Raw genomic sequence first — 24,760 nt, forward strand, 5'->3', positions numbered from 1 at the left:
ATCTAGCAGTTACTTATGCAGAATCCTTTGGACTACTTATACAAAGTCTGTATAACACAACTGATTGCAGTCCTGCCAGCACTCACCACAAGTGAAAGAGGTCTCTTCCACGAAACAACACCAATCAGTCCTGACAGCAGCACCTGAAACAAAGAGAGCAGAGTCACCAGAGACATGGGTTTTACAATTACATTATTAAAAATAATTATAATGGTACGTACTAAGGTGAATTTCAGTCATGACATGTTTCTAGAGTCTATCTGGAAACTATCTGCTATAAAGATAATGTTTTCATTTTATTCTAAGAATTAAACAGAAGACACTGTTAATCTGTTCTTCAATCCAACTGTCAAATCCAATTAGTTCTGTTAGAATACAATAGGTCTTCAAACAAGTCCCAGATACAGTAAAAAACAGAGAAAAAATGCTTAGGGTAAATTTTCACATGGTCTCTCAGCATCCACAAAAATCAGCTCAGAGAAACACACAAGAAGGGGAGTCAAGATGTGGAAATCATTAATTTTGTTAGTATTTCATCACAGCTACAGTAAAAACAGAAAGAGTAAAATATAACAGGGGTGGGGAAAAAAAAGACATCAGGAAATCTTCCCATTAGGACATTTAATTAAAAAAAATAATAAACCTCAGTGTAAATAAAATCCAGGGAATGTACTTATTTCATGACTCTGCAGTGTCATTTACCCTGTCTGACTAACAGTAACTCTTATACTTAGCTAAGCTGATACAGTAATTATTAAATCTTCTTGCAATTGCTTATAGTAAGCTGTAGTATCATTACTGCTCTCTATAGACCTTTGATATTCAAAGGGGTGAAAGACCAGGAGCTAATAAATACTGTTTCCCATGACATGGTATTTGAAGCTGGCTGAAATTCAAATGTCACAAAGTCACCATTCTCACTGTATCATGCTCTACTAGCAATCCTTCACGTATAATAACAGTAGAGCATAATAGTTTAAAAAGCATCTGTATTTATCATCTAGAAAAGCAACACTATGCAGTCTTGCTGGTAAACCAGACTTGAAATAAAACTGTCTGCTGATGCTTGGTTTGAATATGGAAGGAAGATCCGTTGTTCTGCAGAGAAGGTGTGTGGTGGAGTGCCCAGTTTAAGCTCTCACTACATCTGGTCTGAGGGCATTTTACTGTAACATATTACACGCAACCCGATGAAATCCACAGCTACTGCAGTTGAAAACATTATTCAGGAAGACATGCTGAAAGATGCATCTTTTGATATCTAGCATCTATGGAAAAACTTCAGATAAGGTTTCATAGTAAGACTACAATGTTAGTTCTGAATCCAAGTACAAATTGAACTGGCGAGAAGAAATAGAAAGCATAGCAAAAGTGAGCCAAAACCAGGATATGGATATCTAATGACTATGCAAATGGTCTCCATACAGAAACATGTGGTTTGTATTCTACAGCATATCTTATAGCATTGTATTATGCATCATAATTCTGGATGCTGACCAAGGCAGAGAAAATCAGAGTTCCATTTCTCAAGTTAATTTAATTTGCTCACATAGATGCATTTGCCTATGACTGCTGTATAGCAACTGTCTCTGGCTGATAATCATGTAATGTGAAGCTGCACTCAAGAAGGTAAAATGACAGGGTTATCTAGCTCTACTTGAGGCTAGACAGCAGCATGCTCTTAAATAAACAAATGGAACAGCTGAAACTGCAATGTTATTACAGAAAATCCTTTAGGAAAAACAAAAAACAGCCTTCCAATATAGAGTTTGTGTTGATATGTAAAATACTCAATAAATCAGTATTTCTCAGTCACCAAGTTGGGTTACAAGTCAAAGTAATTTAGTACACTAGGTACATAACACTATCAAATCCTCTTTCATTTGCCATGTAACCTCCTCCCTGTCTTAACCAAAAAGTAAATTGGTCTTAAACTTTGACAATGGGTTTGATTTCATAACCCACATGTAACATTATCTAATGTCTTGGACCTAACTTCTATCTGCTGAGCTACAGTGAAAATGCCCAATTGCATCATAATTATATAATCGAACTACTAAAATTTTGTTCAAAAGCTTACATTTGCCAGGTTTTGCATATTCCTACAGCTGTGTGTACCTGCTCGCTATAACAATGGTGTTGATTTACAGAGCAAAAAATAAACAAAATATATCAGACCTGACTTCTGCAGTATTAGAAATGCCCATACATTAGGTACAAACGCCTTTCAACATACATATAAAAACTCCATTGTCATTAATGCAAGTTGTGCTCACGCACAGAGAAAATGCATTTATTTTAATATGCACATACAGAGGCAGGACAAACACAGAAAGTAAAATTACTTTCTAGGACATGAATTTCAAAAGACAGATTTAAACCAACGGGGAAGGGGAAGAAAAAAATAAAAGCCCATAACAGTTTGTTTTCCAGCATTTTCAGACAGCTCTGACTTTGAATATGGGACAGTTCAGATGATACATCTTACACCACTGTTTTTATAAGTCTTTACCTCCACCATGGTTATTTGCACATAATTCTTTTTATGGTACCCTCCTTTTAAACATTTTCTTTGGACTACAAAAAAATTATATTTATATAAACATTAATTCAATTTAAACCACACTGAATACCATGAAACACTATCAAGGTTAATTTATGGAACAGTAAAATTACTGATGTTTCAGCATTGATTTGTTCAATAAAACAAATTCTCTTTTTTCTAAGTACAACTTGATATCTTGCAACGCTTTTCCAACATACAGCACATTAGCTGCAGAAAACTCAAAGCTCTGTTACCTATCCTTATTTCTAGTTTCTTGCTGAGGATAATACGCCATATGCCAAGTCATCTGCTCGTGTTCTGCAACTTTAAGAGTTCCTCAGCTCGTAAACTCCGAACAAATTCTACAGGCAACAGATTTGGTTACCAGTAAAATAAGCATACATATTCTTCATAAAAACTGAAGGAAACTCCCCCTCAGCCTTCTTCTAAAATACCAGACATTACCTCAATTTCCATTATTTGCTATCTTTAGCTCCTAAATTGCTGGAATAAACAGAATCAACAGCTTCTTCATTTCCTCCCAAAGTACAGGTCAAAATGCATATAATGTGTCAATTCAAATGTACACCAGTTCAAATACGTTGAAATAAACTATTTTTAGAGAGAGAAAAAAGAGAGAGAAATATCACAATGTTTAGTTTAGAGACATTAACTAAGCTACTAAAAGCACTGAGCATTCCTGCAAGGGTGATGAAGAAGAAGCCAATCCCAACTGCGTCAATGAGCTCTAGTAACAACTGAAATTAAAATGGAAACACTTGTCTAACAAGTTAGGTATAATCAATAAAACTACAATCACTTTATTTTGCAGAATAACAGCTAGCTTCATACCATAAGAAAATATATAAGTGCTTCCAGGTGACTTAGAATAGGCAATGTCGCAACCAAAGTAAATTAAGGCATAACTGCAGAAGCAGAGCTTAATGGAGTTTCAAAGGAACTAATTATGGGACAAAGTACAACAACTGAGGAGAATACTGAAACAGCAAAGAATGTGCTGTGGTTTTCTTCATTCAAAAGGCTCATTAAAAAAAAAGCTTTACCTACAAACAAATGAAAGTATTTTTAAAACAATACGCCAAAATTATGCAGCATAGCACTGGATATAAAGAAAACACTGGGGGCAATCTAATTATATTTAAAAATACATAAACATCCATGATTTAATGAACAGATTTAATATTTTAAAATAAAAAGCCAGAACTCTGTTTTTAAAGGAGCTATGAAAAATAAACACGATTTTACACAATGTAATGCACCCTGGAAACTGTGTTTAGTTTAGGGCCCCTCACTATAGGATAGATCCTGAGCCACAATAGGAAAACAGAAACAAAGATGGAGATGGGGCTAGAAAATGAAACATATGAGGAACAGCCAAGGGAACTGGAGTTGTCTGGTCTGGTGAAGGTTGAAGGGAGAGCTCACCACTTTCCACACCTACCTAGAAGGAGGCTGCAGTGATGATGTTAGTTTTCTCAGGTGACAGGTAGAAATGAAATGACCTCAAACTACGCCAGGGTTTAGATTGGACATTGGAAAGAATTCCTTCACAGAAAGGCTGGAAAGGCATTGGAGCAGGCTGCCTAGGGAGGTGAGGAAGTCTACATCCCTAGAGGTATTCAAAAGATGTGAGGATGTGGCACTCAGGGGCATGGTTTAGTTATTTGGTAGTGCTAGGCTAATGGTGAGACTTTATTATCTAAATTGTTTTTTCCAACCTAAACAACTCTAGACTGAAGTACGTAAGAGAAATTTGAATTAATTATTTGTCTGTGATTTCCAATAAATATAACAAGGGCCATAGATAGATGTTACAGATGTATACATACACCTTTACAAAAATGCATGTTTTGTGAACCTGTATGTGAAAGCATACAGACTGTCTGAATGTCTACTCCAGGACCTGCCAATACAATCTCTATCCACATGGGGGAATTTCTTTCTCCACATAAGCAGTCTAAAACTCTTCTGTTTCAACTGATGCCCATTTGTCTCTTATCCCTCAATGTGCCACTGTGAAGAAGCCAGTATTTGGAAGAACATGAAGCAGGCACAATTACAACAAAAGTCATCAATTTTCATCTACATCTAGATTACAAAACTAGATTGCAAAAATATTACTTGTCACACTTGAAGAAAGGCTTAACTTTAAAATTTAATTTGTCAAGCTGGTATGCAGAATAGTAACGTAAGAGGTGTCAAAGAAGGGAATACTTTTACAAATGAGGAAAAGTGTATACAGCTGTCAGTCACCTTTAATTGATCTTAATAACATGAGTTCAGACGCAGTTAAGGAACCATAAGTCACTCCTCTTCACAGTTTTGGGACTTAACACTTTCTGAGACTCAGATTCCATTTTCTCTTTTCCTTATAAGACATTAAGGACATCAAACATCAGTACCAACATTTCACAGTAAATCCAAGGGTATGTTAATATACTGTTAATGCATTTAATGTGCTGTGCTGGAAGTGGAGCACAAAGAACAAACTTTCTAAGTTATTGTAAGTTTCTGTATCATTATCTCCTAACATTTTTTAAACACTTAGTAGAGTTTTCCTATTTTCTATTTATTTTCTCTGAAAAAATCAGAGACCTTAGGGCTAAAACTTAGTTTTGACAGGGATGTCTTATGCAAAATAAAGATATGTACTTTAAAACGTCATTTTGTCGTCACTCTGCAGACATTCCTCACATTTGGAATGGAACTCCTGTTTTGATTACATCTTTTTAAAGAATAGGCTACAAGGTGTTAAAGCACACTGATTGCATAGGAGACTGAGATGGAATACAGTAAGTTACAAAAATATACAAGATAGATCAGAAGAGAACAGTCAACTACTTTTCAAGTATATTAAGTGTTGAACAAGAAATAATTGACTTTCATTCATACTAGAAGAAATTTCAGCTAGATGCTAAAAAGAATTTTCTAATGATTGACACATTTCAATCTTTTCAAAAGGGATAAGTTATGGAATTATAGGGGCTAAGTCACAAATACCACATTCTCCAAGGCTTCAGAAGTGACACATTACTACCAGGAGCATTCACTGCAGCAACTGTGATCCATTCAAGTAAAATGATGGTAAGTGAAATACAAGTTATAGGACAGAGATCTGGAACAGCTTGGGACTTAGCTAAGAGGAGGTATTTACTCCTAAAATCATCTACCAGAAATATTATTCTTAGAAAGAAGCAAAGATAAAGAAGTCCTTGGGATGAGGGTGGTGGAAATGTATTAAAAATTATCAGAAGAAAATAATCACTCATACATTTCTATATGCATATACATACACGCATACATTTCTGAAAACTGCAGAACAGCAGAATGATTTTGGAATGGCCTTTCAAAAAAAGTTGTCATAAACAGTAGATACTGCTAAAAATCACACCATACTGCCACACGTGCATAATGCTTTAAAAAAAAAAAAAAATTAAAAATTTAAAAAAAGAAAAAAATCAGTCACAGACTAAAGATTCTTGAAAACAGTCAATATAGATAGTTGTGCACTTATGCAAATTCCCTCTTTAGCACGCATTTTATCACTAGAATCCATGCACCACTCTCCTTTAAAGACTACAGAACAGTGAAAACAAGGAACACAAATACCACCAGATAGCATACTCTGAAGCAGAAGATCTTTACTGTGCATGATAAATACAACTAAAACAATAGCAACCATTTCAGCGTTGCTTTGAGCTAATTTCTAAAAACACTCAATATGTTCCAGACTAACAAATACTGCACCACAGCTTCATCTCATTTGCCCACTGTGAACCTAAAACTAATCTAATTCTAATTACCATGGAAACAGGAGCAGAGAAAATCCCTTGGTGGCCCACATGAACAGGACAGTAAGATTACCTACATATTGACACAGCTACCTGAATGCATTCAGAGCATGCAATTTTGATCTCATTTTAAGCTCCAGCTCTTCGTTGTTTCATTTTTCTTTTCCTGTGAAATATACTCCATACCCATCAAAACCCGCTTGTTTCACATCTATAGTTTATTTACTGAATAAACAAAGATTATAAAATTGCAGTACACTCACTAGCTAATATGTAGAAAAAAAGATAAAAAAATATTTACTCCTTCCAAATAAAGAGAAAACCAAGGTCTGGAAGCAGACAGATGTATTATTCAGAAATATATTTTCCAATTATGAACATAATGTCTATATTCTCTGCATTTATTATTCTTCTAAGCAACTCATATGTTGCGTTCAACATTACTACAAAATGCAAACTGTATTGGAAAACTGTGGACAGGGATTAGGTAAACACAGAGATTATATATCAAGGACTCATAACACATCTTAATTCTAATCTGATTTTTATTGAAACATTCACTGAACACACAGTTGCACTATTTTAAATGCCCCATGATATATTTAATGAGTTTAATGTGGACAGCCATCAGAATAAAAAACTGAAAGGAAGCAAAGCAGTTTGCAAGTAGTCCTTCAGGCTTTAAAATTTATTAGGTCTATAAACAAATCTGAAGCAAACAGAGGACTGAAGACTTACTTCAATTCATGCCATTTCACAGTTGGAAAGCTTGAAATCAAAATAAGATCCATTGAGATAATGTAAGAGAGTACCTAAGAAGCTTTTGTGACAATTGCAGTTTTGGACAACCTTTTAACATTTAAATCAGGATCCCCACAGACAGTGTGTGATCTCCATCCTCTAGAATGACTTATGAATGAATCACAGAGCACTGTTACCATTGAATATCACCACCACTACTGCTTCTGCATAACCAGTCTCCATATGCCTAATGATTTTCAAAATGAAAGAAGAAATAACTAATTATTTTTAAAATAATGGACTTGGAAAAAAAAAGAATAAATGTCTGTCTATACATGCAATCCAACATCTCTACAACAGCTCACATTAACACCAGATGGCTTATTGATCCTTTGAAGCAGGCAGGTCCTACTGAGGTAGCAACCCAAAGCTTAATTAAAGTGCAGAGAACAAAAATAACAACAACAACAATAATAAGTGAAATTATAAATCGACCATTATTTGTATGTATGCATTGCACAGTGCTTTCTCATCTGAATATCTCCTTGACTTTTAATGTGCAGTCCAGACAACGGATAACAATGATGACTGCTGTGAGAACAAAAAACCTCCTCCCTTCCACACCTGCCATCCAAAAAAACACAACTTCTACTGAATTTCCTTTTGAAAAATATTGGTAGATTTTACATTCTCTGTAATTTTATTGTAGTAAAATTTCTTCAAGGCCTGAAAACGAACAAAGAAAAGATTCCATGTTTTTTTCACTACAAAGGCAGTTTCTAAGATCTTACCCAGTGATGAGGACATCACTTCCAAAATTCTCATTTTATGTTTCAGTTACAAAGAGAATAATGACATCCATTATGCTGCTGTGACAAAGAAAATATTGTGATAAATTTCTTCAGGCATTTTCCGAATCTATTTTCACACCAATCTTGACTTGTATCATCAACTCAGTACAGAACATTATTCCAGAAACGTTGTTTTCCAGTAGCATTAGGAAAACACTAATCAGATTTTTGCTGGTGGGCTCTGCCAACAATTATACGAATGAAGACTGAAATTGCTTTAGATAAGTGAAATGAGAAGATGGCTCTTTCAATTACTGACACAATTCCTCTAGGGATGAAACCTGAGCTGCACTGTAAAGCAATCTAAACATCAAGAATAACAGTATTTTCTTTGCCTCATACTCAGAAGAGCTTCCAAATACAGACAAACTTGCTTCTACACATCTCTAGCACACATGAAACTCTAGTCCTCTGGTTCCCTGGATCATGTGAACCTATGTTTCTAACCACACTGCCATAAGGGTGCATGGAGGAAGGCTAACCAAAAAGTAATAAGCCTTGGACTCTAATGAGCATTATTACTGATTGGCCACAGGGTCATTCTTCAGGTGTAATAACAATAAGAAGAATGTTAAGGATGAACAGACACACACAACAGACAGAAACCATGACAGCCTGGTAGCCACCACACTCAAAAACATAGCATGTGCCCAAATAAATCAATCAATATATAAAGGGAGAGGAAGGATGGATGAGTTAATATAAGCACAGGTTTAACATCATCATGTCTTCCAAACACACTGAGGGTTATAAAGACAGATTTCACGTGTTTTACATTATATCCAATTACAAACATAAACTTCTTCAGTTATTTGTCTCAAAGGATCTCACTATTTTAGAATGTCTAATCAAGTTAACTTATTAGTGTTAATTAGCTGAGCAAGTATATCTGAATCCCAGCATTTCTCTTGTTCAAACTTAAAATTTCTGTTTTTGGAAAAAAAGCAACTATAATTGCTACTAAGTTACATATTAACAATAAGAAGTCTTTTTGAGTATCAGGAACTCAACACGCATCTCAAGGTTAAGCTGTTACATAAAATACAGCAAAGCATGAAATACTTTCAATGGTAGTAGCAAGAACACTAGCATGATGTCTATACAGTATTTAAACCTTCCTCCCTGACAGGATAACAGAGAATCAACTGCAGCATAACATGATTTAAAAATACAAATTCACACACTCTCCCTGAAGCTAGGGAAACACCTTAACGTGTTAAGTATTACCAACCTCCTTGTGTTTCGAACCTCTATGTGCAGACTAACTACATAGGCTGAGCAGCGATATTTTTAAGGATTCATTCAAAGCTACAGAATATGTAAAACCAATGGTTTAGAGCCTTATGCTCAATATTTACTAACAGTTCCCAGTCAGCAGCACTTCAGCTCTCACCTCCATATGCTGCCTAATGTACCTCAACTACCTCCTAAAGACAGTAATGAAAAACCTACACCTCTCTATGCAGTGGCCTGACTGCCCAGACATTTCCTATTTGTGTCAGCTGCTACACTGCTTGGTTGGGTTGTAAAAATGCTTGGACACTTTCCCTGCTTTAGAGTGGGAAAAAATAAAAATAAAAAAGCAGGGACACCTCTGCTTCAAACTGAGCTTCATACATTTTACAACAGCTACAGCAAACTTTGCAGGGTACTGGAATTGAGTATCTGGAGGTGCAGATTTCAACAAGTTCCATGTTCCGTCAGCCCATTGAAAACACACCCTCCCAGGTCATCAAAACGCTTGTGCAAAAGGCATCATTATTTCTCTCTTGCTTTCTAGAGATGCTTTAAGAAATGCAGTAAAAATTACTTTCACCTCCCATTAATTGGTTGAAGATCAAAACCTCAATCTTCCAATTCAGTTTTTCCTCAGAACACCCTGCACGCTGCCTACACCTCCTCTATTTGGCAGGTTCCTTTCAACTCTATAGAAATGTCTCCTGAAATACACCAACTCCAACCTGCAGTTTCATTTCATCTTCCTTTTCAAAGCAGCCTCACTGAAAATATTTTTCATTTTCCCTTTCCACTTTTTATGCCTCCCTCCCCTGTACATGTGCATGTAGAAATAGTCAGAGAGAAACCAGAAACACAATATTCTCAGTGCATTCCATTAATGTTCCCTGCTTTCAAGTATCATAATGAGCTGTTTGTTTCAAATACACTAGCATATTTATGTTTATAATATATGTATAGTTATATATAAATAATGATAATTACCAGTAACCCTTAAGAACAACTTAGTAATAAAATCCTTCTATTTCACAGTCATGCGTGTGTTCTCAAGCACAACTGTATATGTAACTAGGCTGTTTCCTCCAAATTGCTAATCAAGAAAGATGAGAAGGATGAGAAGGGTCAAATTTAGCTACTTGTTAAATTTGACCTTTATGGTTGGTAAAGTTTTGTGTGACTGGTCAATCTTTAAGGTTTTTGGTTTTTCTGTTCACCCATTCCTATTACCACAACTAAGACTTCTCCTGAGCATAGGACATGTAACATGCAAAGATGTTTGGGAGATAGACGTATCAGACCTGTCACAGTAATCCTCAGGTAAAGACCACAAGAAGCACCTGACCTCTGGCAGAACGAAGAGGATTACAGCAGAGACAATGCAATTAATTTCAGAAATCATAAAAAGATCAGCCTAAGGTTTTGTGCCATCTGAAGCCCTCATCTTTCATAAAGCAGTGCAGCAAAATAAATTCTAGATGCAGGGTTTTACTTCATGCAAGTATCCACAGAATATTTCATTACTTATTATTTAATTGTTTTTCTGAAGGCACAGCAAATGCACTTTCAATTAAAATTGCAGGGAATGAAAACATCAGTTTGTCATTTTGAAAAATCCCATGCTAAAAATAGCATGTGACCTAATATCACGCTTACTGAATATGAAAAATTATGCTGTAAAAAAGCAAACCCATCACACAGTACATGGCTCCACTAAGAGCAAAGATTTTTTTTTAATTTATTTTTAACTAAACTAACCTGCACAACACAAGAGCAATCCAAGTCATTCTGGTTTTCTGCGTACTTTTTACTGACAGCACTGGAAGACTATCTAGTATACTAGTCCTTACTTCATTAAGTAAAAATATCTCTTTTCCATAGAATACAACACCAAGTTTCACACTACCCCACTGACATGAAACTCACTCAGCACAGATACATAGCCTTACCTTTACAAAAGACAAAGGTTAGATTGGGTATATCTACACTGAGAATGTTCTTCTTCATCTACTCCCAAATCAAACTGTCTCAAACATACAAGATCTGGGATCAATTCCTCCACCTGGGCCTCTCCACCCTGGGTGCCACAGAATGGCAGTGCTGGCACAGGAGCTGGTGCTGTGCAGCCGCTCCTTGCTCAGAGGGCAGCACAGCAAGGTGTTCCACTGCACCTCCTGACATAGCCTGTCTATAGCAAACTGCAATGCTGGCACAAACAGCCTGAAGAATGATGCAAGACATTTAGAACTAACGCTCTCAAGTATTCTATTCTTAGTTCTGATTAATTACTATTTAAGACTTGAAATACATTATTTTAGGCATGCTAAATACAAAGCATAGGAAGTCTATTGCGTGACAACTCCTGTGACTTTTATGAAAATCTATTTCAAATTAGAAAGAAACAACAAAGAACTTGGAAGTAGAACAGCGTATATCATTCCAACAACATGGTCAAACCACCCCTGAACATCAACAATGCCACCGCAAGAAAAATGAGCTATGGCATTCCATTTTGTGATGAAAGCCATCAAGCTCACTGAAGAGAATGCACATTATTGGAAAAATCTAGCTGAGAGTTGTTTTCGCATCAAGCTCTTTGGCAGCGTGCTGACATGCACTTAGAGCTCAAAACGCCAGAACTGCTTTGCAGAAGTTTCGTTGTCTTATGATGCAGTCTGATATGTTACATGCCACCAAAACTTAAGCTAAATATTAAGAACAGGTGAAAAAATAGTAGCTATAACAATAAATAAATGATCCAAGTCTAATTGTAATAGAGGCTTTTTAGATGTCAGCCTGCAACAGACTTCTGCAGCATGCAATACAATATTTCAGTAATTTTAAATAAATGAAGTATTTGGGCAGTGCTAGCACAAGCACTGAATAAAGCACAACCTCCCAAAATCAAAACCCACAGCCATTGTGTGTGTAAGTGGGAAGCGGGGAAAAGAGAAAATCCTAGAAGCACAGAGTTCTTTTTATTGTGCAACAGCTTCACATTGATTTCTGATGCACAGTACCACACATCTGAACAGCAACTGATGATTTATCATAAACAATACCAAAACACTTGGGCGCAGAATCATTAGACAGAAGCTCTTTGTGCACAGCATCAGCTCTGAAGCCATGCTGGATCATCATGTGTGGGGAGACAAACAGTACATAGAATGTGCTGTCTTCCCTGTCTCAGTGCCAGTATCCATCAGCTTTCACCAGGGCACCTTCACTCACACCAGTGGTATTGCATCACTTGTTCCATTCCCTCTGACGCTGACATCTGAGCAGAGAGGTGTGGGGCCCGAGAGTGCTTCTAGCAGGGCTAAAATTTATTTTTAAATAAAATTAAAAATAATTATAAAATTACAACTATCCCATAGACAGTCTTGTTCTTACCCAAACCAGAGCTGTCGCAGCCATGTGCACACTCTTGGTCCCTTGAGGTACTTAAAAAACATGCAGATGGGCACTTGGGGACATGATTCAGTGGTAGCACTGCACAGTACCCTCCCCACGTCCTGGTTTCAGCCCATGAAATGCTGATTGCGTACTGGTGGGGAAGAGCTGCCACCATGATGGCATGGGACAGACAGTGGCTGCAGGCTGGGCTGCATATGGCACTGCCTTGTGCCACATGTTGGAAACACCTGCTTTAGGCTGGTCAGTGTTACATTCTCCTTGTAATATAAAATGTACCTTCAGCTTATTTAAACAACACAAATAAATTCTTGCATGTCATATTTGCAGCCTGCATATAATTTAGAAGTGTAATAAATTCTTCTGGAGAAATACTTAGCGTGTACATGCCTTAATCACAATGAAATCAACAGAGCTTCAAGAATTTCCCATCCTGTAAGGTTGTTTTTGTGGGTTTTTTTTGCCTTAATGAAACAGCATCTGTATCAGCATAATAGTGACTCAGACAAACTAGGAACAGAAATGATTTAGATTAGGTTAGGATGGCTTCATCTACCTTTTTTCACTTCCCTATTCTAATGTGACTGTTTAACTCTCTTGAGAACTCAGTGATAGATATTTTAAAACACCTTAAGTATCTCCTCAGAAATCACAATAACTTCATTTCTGATTTCTCACCCCAGTACGATTCCCTCATCCAATGCTTGTGTTACTGCAGCTTGGCCGACCACAGACTCAACAAAAGAGTAACATGCTGACTTTCATAAAAGAAAGTATGAAGAAAGTATGTCCCTACTTCAGTTTTTAAACATTTTATTCATTAGAACAGGCTAAAATGAAAATAAGAAAGGCTGACTAAAAATTATTTGCAAGGAATCTTAACAGCATTGTATTTTACATGCATAGACATTCAGCGTACAAAAAAAAAAAGTCAAGCAAGGCAGTAACATAAGATGTTCAGATTTTTAATAAGACTCTGACAACTTCAACTTGTATTTCAAAAGTAACTTAGACTTTTAAACTCCTAAATCAGATGTTTTTGACAATTAGCTCTCCAATAAAAAAATGTAATAGGATGGTATTCCAGGAGATAAGCATCAGCTGTCTCTTCAAAACATGCCCTTCCTCTTAATAAGGTCAAGTTTATAACAGAAAGGGGTGGCAACTTCTATTGTAAAATCTGTTTCTAAAAGTATTTTCTCACTAGAGGAAAAAAAAATAACTATCAACAGTTACCAACACAGAAAAGAAATCTTTACTTTTAAACTGCAGAATGCTAAGAGATTAAACTCATTAGAGGTGCTCTGTCCAAGGGCATTTCTTTGTGTACAGCAATATAGTTGATGGGAAAGCAATGACGGCAATACATATCCTGACAAAGTTTTCAGGTATCAAAAGCACTGAACAGACAGAATTGGCCTTTCAAGACAAAGGGCCGTACTGAAGCACACTTCTCTAACTGCTAAGTGGAATTTACATGCTGAGTTGACCTCAAACTCCCAGCTTGCAGCCAGCTCGAAGAAATTCAGCCTTAACACTCCAGTGCTATCAACAAATATTCTCCCAAGCTCTTGCTATTGAGTTCTAGGAACGTAACCTGCATGTAGTGGTTCAAGAATCTGGACAGTGGGTATAACAGATAATGATATCTTAACTAGGAAAAAGATTCTCCACAGGGTAATCTGTAATACATTATACCCTATGTAGTGTTCCTGAAAACATACCATGGCAAAACCAAAGGAAAGGCAGAACTGTGGCAATCTAAAAATAAAATTAGCAGATTTTGGGTTTGATTTAAAAAAACACAATAAAACAATGCAAAAATATCAAGCAAGCTGGTGGGAAGGACAGGGAATAGCATTCTGATAGTCTGTAAATCACAAAATCAAAGAATCACAGCGTTGTATGGTTGGAAGGGACCTCTAGAGATCATCAACTCTAACCCCTTTGAAAAGCGGGCTCCCTATTTTAAAGCTGTAGTAATAGTGTCTTTATACATTTTATGGTCTGTGCTATTTCTCTTCCATTATTAAATATTCTGAAAACACAAGATGACTAATTTCCTAAAATTTCCACAGCTTACATTTCAGTAAGGTTTTCTATATGTAGTAGCCAACAGATCCCAGCTCAAAACAGACTTTACACATCTGAAATTACACCAACGACCTAGACTAGAATTCCAGAGATGAAACTCTCCTAGTCTCTCACATGCTCTAGCATAATCTGATATTGGCCAATCTCTGACACTCAGAACACACACATAAGAACTTCACACATAATGTGTATGCTCAGCATGTAAACATAAAGGTGCCATGGCTATGAGTTAGAAATTAATGAGCTGCAGCCATGCAGTTATGTCGAACACATAGACAGCAGAAGTGAAAATGAAGTCTATGCAACCAGTACCTTCGATCCTTCTATCTACTTGCCTTAGTTCAAAACAGTGTCCAAATGTAAACAACTAGACAGACAATGGGGAGGGGGTCAGGAAGCAAATGAGCAAGAATAAGCTGAGAATTAAAAGTTAAAAAAAAAAAATAAAAATTGTTGTCAACAAATGACTCAGAAGTCAAAAAGAATCTCATGTAAACTAAGGGGAAATGAAGACTGAAGGTAAAGAGAGAGCACTTGCAAATGAGAAGTAGAAAACATATGCAATTTTAAGGCTAAAAGAAACAGGACAGGATAGAAAGTTGAAAGGGTAAAAGCCCACATCTTTGGTAGTTCACCACCAAAGATCCAAATTCCACTGTTTCTCCTATGTCCACAATTCACCCACCATATAAGCCCTTTTTTGTTAGTTTTAAATGACATTTTACATCTCCACATACACACAAAATCAACTGCACAATATTGAATTTGTAGACAGATACACATAAATGTGCAGTGCAACATGATTTACTAATTCTTCACACAGCAGTTTTAAAAAGATGGCAAGTAAACAAACAGGATTCTAGATAAAAGAACTCAACAAGAACTGGTGAGTAGCAATCCAGTGCTGCTGAAATCCTTGACTGCCAAGTATTTTAATCAGCATTTCACTGTATAACTTTTCATTAGTTAAAGGGAAGGTTAGAGTAAGCTGGGCATTGCAGCTACTGGCAAAGCCTGAAAGTGAAGATTAATATTAAGCTTGAATGTCCAGCTGCCACCAAAGTTTTATTCCCGTGGGACTACTTCTGTAAGAGTTGTGACTGTGAACATCTATACTTGAATTGTCTATATTTGAATCAAATTGATTCAATTAAGCAATGAATGGATTTCACTAGCTTTCCCAATACTTAAGAAGACAAGCAACAAAATAACTTAGCATCCAATGAGATTACTAAAAATTACTAGTTTACTAAAAATTATTACAGAAGATAGCAACTATAAAACTCAAACATTCTTAACAACCATGAAACACAGCAGAACAGCAGAAAAACACAACTGATTCTTAGTTTTACATATGCCTTAATAATACCCGAAACTGTATTACTATAAAATACAATTAGCAAACAAATATTAGTTCTAAGTGTTCTAATACATTCTACAATTTGATATAGTTTCTTTAATATTTGTAAATTTGCTACATTGATATTTTTTCAAATCCTAAGAAAGTTTTTTTTTCATAACAAAGTTTGAATACTCACTATTGACATTAGAAGTACTATTTTAAGAAAGTCTCTCTAAGCCTGCAAATACAAAAAGAAGGTTATTTACTTGGGTAATGGCTAACCACAACAATTCTCTTTGGAGCTTGTTTAATTTCATAATGCAATTAAAATCTAGCCAGAAGTAAAATCTTTCTTTTTCACTAGGAAACTCATCTCAACTTTTCCCAAGACAATATGCAAGATAAAGTGTAGCCTGTTTTAGCTGATCTAGTTTTCTGACAGCTCCTGCAATGGAATAGATTTCCATGCTTTCAGTCCAGCTTTCAATCTGGGAAGACCTTAAAGCATTGCTACCAACCAGAGTGCACAGGATGCACAGAACAATGATTACCTTCCAGCTTTCCTCTGTAATTCTTAACTTTCTTCTCCTATATGCTGCTAAGAAACTGAAGTCTAAATATTCCCTCTACAGAAGCATCGTTCTACATAAATATACAAATAAGTGAGGCTTCCACTCTCAGTATATCTTCAAGAATATCGAAGGAAAATTACAGCAATGTCTTCCAGATGAATGTAACTATCAAAATGTTATCTCACGAAGGGATAGGGAATAAAGATTTGTTAAACTAAAGGATTATTTCCTTCACTTTTGATAATTTCCTTCAAATTATTCACATTTCAAAAGGAATAGAAGAATAGGTCAGAACTGAATGTGTTTCAATGTCCAGAAATTCAAAATATACAGATACCTGTGGATAACATATGGAGCTATAAGTGTTCTGTTTAACTATAAAAAAAGACTCCTAAAACATTACATAATGTTATTACAGTTCTCTTTTGCACGTTCAATCTATGTTCCATAAGGAATATTTATTAAATAATAAGACAAAATAATAATAATAAATTCAATAATTTAGGAGTAATGATCCCCAGAATCCCTCAAGCCATATCTGTTACCACAAGGAGTTTCAGTTCCCCAGTGAGTCCCAGTAATATTTCATTCTCATGTTCAGTAAGCAGCAATAGTATTTAATTTGAATTACAAACTCCTCAATTATAATTTCCAACTACAAAACGTCCCCAAGACATCTATCATTTTCATTTAATTTTACAAGAAAATAAAATGAATCTTCAAGCCATCAATACAATCAAGTAATATTACCACTTGTAAATCAAAGCTTTTAAAAATTATCTTAGAAATGTTTTCAAGGAAAACCCACCACATCCCAGCTTTTCCACTACAAAAATAATGCTTTTATGTATTTTATGTAAGCGCAGTTTGACTGATTTTAGAGTAACTTGATTTCCATCAGAATCAATGCATCAGAACTGTTCTTTAGGGATCACAAGAGCAGCATGTGGGGTAGCAAGAGAACTCATCCACAACAACAATATTCTTTTTATAAAGAAATCAGCCACTAGAATAATTTAAATAATAATAAAACAATTTATTATAATTTATAATAATAATAAAATAATTTAATAATAATAAAGGTGTAATGTAACGTTTGTGGTAATGTGTCAATGAGGAGGAAAAGCATACACAGCCACTGAGAACAGAGGACACCATACTTTCAGGTACACCAGTAAAATGAAGTTCGTCATTTTATCAAAAAGTCATTGCTCACATGGCAAGTTATATACAACTACTTGTATAATCCTTTCTGAGTTAAAACCAAACTATAGTACACAGAGTGGAGATTCCAGCTGAAACATGAACCTGTAACAGCTGGGAGACAAAATGCCAGTAACCCGTCCAATACATTTACCTGAGAGTTTTTCTCTTTTAAACTTATTTATATTTATTCAGCATACTGACAAGTACATGGAAAACCATCTCAGTGCAGACTGAATGAAAGCTAACAACCGTCAAACAATCTGTAAACCAATTAAAAAAAAAAATTCCTTCAGCTCTTGACGGTGGAAAAGTTTAAAAACAAGACAGGAGACAACTCATATGAGTCTCAACACAATAGCACGTTGGTGCTACTTTGGTTTCAGCTACTTGAGCTGCTGTTGAGAAGCCAAATCAGGGATGGACAATATCTGCATGGGTTTAGAGCCTTGTTATCCCAAGCCAGTCTACCAACACTATATTTATCAGTCACATGATGCAAGACGAGCCTAGATAACAAGATCAGAATTTCAGAGACCAAATAAAATGCACTTTTGTCAAAAATAATTTGGAATCAAAGACATTTTTGTTAGAGAGCTGGGAATATACAGAAGCAGAGAGATATAACTGAAATTCAGTTTGATCTTTAAGATGGCATAGACATCCTCAATTAATCAGTTTCTGGTACATGAAGCACTCTACACAGAAGCAGCAGGAAACTGAAAATTAAAGAATCATAGTGCTGCTGGGAACAAAAGGCAGTGATTGATATGAAGTATTCAGTCACTGTGAGTGTAGATCGGGGTGAAAAAAAAATGGTGGGAATCTTTATTTTAAATTCTGTTCAATAATTTCTAGTAACATATTAAATTACTCTCCAAGTGACACTATTTTTGTTACCCAGTGTTGGAAAAAAAGAAGTCTGTATATTCTCCATCATGTTTGAATTTCAGCACACAAAGGAACTTTTATCTGTACCTCCCCACTCCACACTATTCAGAATTTCCTTTTTACTCCCTGTAAACGTGATCCCAGATAGTACAAATTCTCCTTAGCAACACAGAGCATGAAAACTAGGTGTGACTTTGCATTGGCCAAAGCAGTACCTCAGACCATAATGCCATGTACTTTTCTGCATACATGGGGTTAAGTACAGTGAGACAATAACTACAAGCATCACTTAAAGTACTGGCTGGTCTAATGACACAAAGAAAAGATGAAACAGTATCGAAAGGAGAAAACACTAAGGAAAAAGTTGAAGAGATGTTTTGTATTCTTATTTTTTCCAACAGTAGGCTTGTCCGTTCTGAAAAGCCAAAGTGTTTATCGTTCACACAGATCACCTTAAGGTGACATGCTTCAGGCTCTCTCCAACTGACTCAGCAAAGAGTTGTCTCAGTGTAATACTGCAAAATTTAACTAACTTGTAATACTTTCTTAAGTGCTTTGAGCACCTAATACCACATGTCAAAGTCTGTTTTTATTGTGTTGTCATAAGCAAGCTATTCTGTATTTTCTCTAAACTATTTCAGAATAGACAACTTTATAAATCAATAACTCATCCCAGCAGTAGTTATATAGAACTGTTCCTGATCTGTATCCTGATATCCTTCTTGAGAAGACCGCCACAAAAATTTGGTGCTAAAAGAAGACCCCTCACTCATGTTTGAATACTTTCTCATAATTCACATTTGACTGCTTTATTTCATCTTACCTATACGTATGATCAACTGTTATTTTGCCTAGTAACACTTCATATGAATTACTTAAGCTGTGCATGGCTGTCAACTTCTTTAACGCAACTTAAATTAGCTGCTTTAACCCCAGATACACTTCTAATTCAGCCAAGGATGTCAGCAATGTAGTGAAAGAAATATCTTTGTTAAATGTATTTACTGAGCTTTGGCACAGTCCTCCCTTATAAAATCAAATGAGTTCATATTTCAGGGCTTTGCTTTATCTTGTATAGCTTAGCAGGACAGAAGCTTCTTTTTTAACACAGATTATGTGAATGCCTACTGACTCTCAGTTCTGCAAGCAGGGTTACAATAGCTCCCTACTGAGCTATTGTTTCCCTTCCTCTTCAACACATGCCAGCTCACCACTCCTCAGCAATGTCATATATGCTAGTATTTGGAAAGGATATTCATATAAGGGTTGGGAAAAAGCAGTAAACCAGTGGTGTTACATTTCACTACCTCAATCTCTCTAAAATGCAGCTACAACGTGGCATAACAAGTTCAAGAGCATTAAAATCAACTACCTGAAACTCAACAGTAAGGTGAAAACATTCCTTATGAAACGAGAGCTGAAAAGACTAACATCACTGCACTAGTTGGTTCAATTGTCCTCTTTTTATACAAATCATTAATTATATGTTATACACTGGCATATAACGTAACAAACCATGCCCCAGAAAAAAGTGGAGTCACTGTCCTTGGATGTGTTCAAGAAACATGCAGATGTGGCACTGGGGGACATGTGTGGGCATGGAGGGATGGGCTGACAGTTGGACTAGTTGATCTCAGTGGTCTGTTTGTGACCTTAATGAATCCATGGCACTGGAGATCAGTATGTATTTCGCCATGAGTAAACCATCCTCACTCTCCTGATTTATTTTTTTTTTAATTACACATGTCTATCCTAGAAGCTATCATCTTTTTTGTAAAGTTCAAGGTTAACTGAACAACACATAAGAAACAGAAATATACTTCATTTTAACAGTCGTTGTTTTAAAGTTTCAAGAAATTCTGCAGATTCCAAGACAGCTTTCTGCGAAACAGTACAACTGAATATTATTGATCATTTTGCAGGTTCCTTGCATCCCAAACATGACAGGACTGAAGGAAAAGCAGCAAAATCTTTCTTTGTCTCCCATCCCTTTAGTCTGACCCACTAGATTTGCAATATTATTGTCTATCTTAACAGAAATCAGCAACAATAACAAAACAAAGCAGATTATCAAGAGAAGAAGCATACATCACAGTGATGCACTGGGTTTTTTTCCCCCGCAGTAGAGGGGATTTGGGGAAATGGCACATGAAAGAGTAGAGCTGGCACATATGGTTGTCTTAAATACACAGATCTGTAATTAAGTAAGAATGACTCATTAATCTTTGCAGCATTGCACAGTCTTTAAAGAGATATGCCATTAAACACCATGATCAAATTTTGAAAGACTATTAAAACTAAAAGCAGTGCTGTAACTAATAAAATTATTGCAGCCAAATGCACAAAATTCTTCTACAACTCAGTAAAAAATAAAAAACAAACAAAAAAAACATTTTATGACATAAAAACAACTTAAAATTTTCAACTACACAACAAAAGATCTTTAAAAAAAATTATCTCATTAAAGCTAGAAAGCTGCCATGAAGATGGCTGTACATTTGTCTGCTTGTGTAACAGCAGCTTGAAGATTCAAACAGTTCAGGTGATAAAACACTAGACAGCAACTAAAAAGATTCTGCACAACTTTCGTTTTGCAGTGCTTCTCTTCCTAAAGATATACTAGTGATCCTGCAGCATCTCAGATAATCACCGTGAACATTTAGTCAATGCAGCCAAGTTTCTCAGTTTATCTATCAGAAACAGCGCCATTACGTTTATTTGGTGCAATTCTTGCAAGACCGACTTACTCAGCTGCCTTCAGCATTAAGCAACTTAGAAATCTGCCTGCACCACTTTTTTTTAAGAGAAGTTTAGTTCATTTTCAGGCAATCAGCTAACACACAACTGATCATTTTTGTAACAAATCACATTCAACCTGCCAAATCCCACATGGTTGACTTGCTGATGTTCAACCTACTACAGAACCTGCTGCCAAGGCTTCAAGTTTGGAAAACAGCAGAAGTCTCAATCACACACACACTGAATACACAAAACAACATCTTCCTAACTTGAACATATTTACTAACGGAAGCAGTGTTCAAACCACGGTTCTATCTTAAAGCAGACTAAATCTGAGCTGCAACTCAATAAGCACAATTCATTTCTGCTTTACAGTACCACAACTCTGAGCCAAATAATTCAGAAGAATTTGTGCTTAAATACAAATTAATTAGACAGTAAACTTTTGAGCTTGCATGCATCTCATTATCAGATTATTAAGTGAAAGCAAAAAACAATAGCTCTTTGGGAGTATTCCCAGATGAACATTTATACTGACAGGGCTACTTGAAAAGCCAATTAAAATAAAACCTCACGAGTTGTACTTTGCTGCAGTCTGTGATCTGTACTCCAATTCAGACAACTAAGTGGCAGAGAAGACATTTTACAACTGCTGAGCACAGGGCACTGAGATCCTCCCAGTCAGGGCTTCCTTTGTCCAAGCAGCCAGTGACTGAGAAGTCTAAAGCATATAAACTCACTCTGACACAAGCTGCAATCCAGAAGGACTGTAACACGTTGAATAATGCTAAAATGGTAAAGGTTACACAAATTCCAATTTCCTCCATCTGAAAGCTTTACGAAAATATTTTACACTTTTAAAGTCACCATGGTTTAAAAACAGGGCTACTGATAAGCTCAGAAGATAAGAAAGAAGTGAAAAAAAAAAAAAATGAAATTTATCATCTCCTTCGCTATGATACAAAGAAAAAACTTCTCAGCTGTCCCTTTACATTGCTTTAAAACTACAGACCTTGCTGTACTGTTGGACAGCTATTGGGTTTAGTATCTCAGAGAAGAAATTAAGGAAATGATAAAATTTCTTCACGTCCCAAAAAAGAAGCTGTCATGGTTTTGTAATTTTGCTATCAGTATTCCACATCATAACATCATGTAAAGTATGGATACTTCTATTGAATGTGCAGTCCACAGAAGAAGACTACATATCCCAGAGAACAACAGGGTTAATGATAAGTCACGGGACCAGGACGCTGTATAATCTCGTTCCCAGGCTGGAGTGCCCTCCTTCTTCTCTCGAACTTCTCGGAGAGTGGGAAGCGTTCCAGCCGTGTCGCCTAGAGTTCACAGTCGGCCTCTCGGTTTTCGGGGACTCTCTCTCTCTGTTTCGTTCGATTTGTTAGCCTCAATTACATTATATTGTGTTATCTTGTATTTTGATATCATATTTAGTAAAATAAGTTTTTCCTCCTTAGATTGCTGCTGTTTTTATCCCATTCCCCTTTTCCCCCTCCTTTCCGGGCCCCGGGGGGGGGGGGGGGAGGGGGCACGGGGTGGCTTCCCCTGTCACGGGCATAGGTAAATCTAAGTAACCCATGACAGAAGCACTTTCTGAAAAGAGGCGTACTTGATAAAAATTTGTTCTGCCCTTCTTTTGCAGCTTCTTTGCTTACTGGACATAACTTGGTTGCTAATTTTCAGCAAAATCTCTGGATCAAGTACAGCACTGTAGGGGACAGACGACACTCTACATATCCTACTGATAACAAGTGAAATCACTGGCTCCCTATAAGCACCCAACCCAACCTCACCATATGCCATATGTACAGATCCTGCTAGGAGATTTCAGTTCAGCTTCTCAAAGATTTGTCAAACATTAAGCAAGTCATTTTAAAGCCGAGGAAAGGCAGAAGTGAGAGTACAAATGACTACACAAGATAGTTCACAACTTAAAAAGCACCGACAAGTCTACTTATATACTTCAAGAGCATTACTATGCTAAATCTCTAACTGTATCACAATGATCAGGAGGTGCATAAACTACCAGAAATTGGTGTAAAATTCTTGTCACTGAATCACGTATATATTTGTTGCCATCATTAAAGTTTTGCCTCTGAGATGCATAGCTAATACATTACAAAGCATCACTGAGTTCTTACTATCAGCGCAATACAAGGTTAGTTCCATCGCTCTCCTCTCATGTAATGAAACAAAATGATAACAAAACAGGTATTTTTAGGATGTTTAACTTAAATTTCAAATAGCCCACTGGCAGAAAGAATTTGTAAATCCTAGGATAATCCCTTAAGAGGTATTTAAAGCACACAGATACAGTCTGCTCAGATCACATGCTAAGCAAGATTCAGAAGATTGACCTAGTGCATTTTTATGAAGCATAAATGCAGATATTAATATTCAGATCACAGATTGACAGATACCCTCAAGAACAGCCCCTAAAATCTTGAGTACATTTAGAACACAAGCAGATAATAACGTGTCTTTTTTGAACAAACAGTTAATTTGATGAGAATAGTAATAACAGACAAAAGCATATTCTTTTGCCTTGTTTTGACTCAAGGAAAACAAAGCATGTAGAATCTTCTAGGCGAAGAAATTGTGGTAATAAACATATCAAGATTTCTGTCTACAATGTACACTGAGATCAAATAAGTTGTGGTATGGTAAACAGATTAGTGTAAGGCTTTTTTTTTATTCCAAATTAATCTGCTTTGCTTTACTTGCTATATTATGAGAAATCATTTCATACGGAAATATTACAATATGGCTAAATTGTAGAATAAATATTAATATATACATTGCTTCAATCCCTGTTAATTCTTAATTGCTTTTGTTCTGGACATAGTGTTAAACTGGAGGGACAATCTGAAAAGCCTAAATCCCAACAGTTTATGTATATATTTTTGAAGAACACTGTAAAATACCAGTAGTCAATACTCAGAAGTCAATATCTGGAAGCACATGCTGCTCCTGAACTTTGTTGCAATATTTAGCTAGTAATAATTCTTGATACTTTAATAATGCAGTCATCAAGGGCAGACTCCTAAAGCTACTTAAATATTGCCTTAATTATAATAAAGCAGTGCAAGCTGCAAACTAGAGCGTCTGCTGCATGTTCTGCAGGTCACTAGGTCACCAATTATATTAGCTACACAGCAAAATTCACAACGCTTTCAGCTAATCTCCTCTTTGAAAGGTTCATAAGAACATATGCCAGAAATCAAAGGTAAAATACACGACTATGTTCTGTATCTCTAATGTTCCATATGGCCCACTGTAAATAAATACATAAATAGATAAAACAAACA

At 36.1% G+C, this 24,760-nt stretch overlaps 1 protein-coding gene across 5 annotated transcripts in view; it reads right to left on the bottom strand.

The window, feature by feature from the left end:
• FAM189A1 (family with sequence similarity 189 member A1) overlaps positions 1–24,760 on the bottom strand; it is a 103,720-nt gene that overhangs the window by 62,592 nt on the left and 16,368 nt on the right. For all 5 annotated transcript variants that reach the window (XR_004308571.1, XR_004308570.1, XM_015872522.2 and 2 more), the window contains exon 2: positions 87–143. Coding sequence is in view for 3 of the 5 variants with exons in the window: in XM_015872522.2 (XP_015728008.1) it covers positions 87–143 (57 nt within the window). In the remaining 2 variants the exon portion in view is untranslated. The remainder of the gene's footprint in view (positions 1–86; positions 144–24,760) is intronic.

The sequence above is a fragment of the Coturnix japonica genome, chromosome 10 (genome assembly GCF_001577835.2).
Source record: "Coturnix japonica isolate 7356 chromosome 10, Coturnix japonica 2.1, whole genome shotgun sequence".
NCBI lineage: Eukaryota > Metazoa > Chordata > Aves > Galliformes > Phasianidae > Coturnix > Coturnix japonica.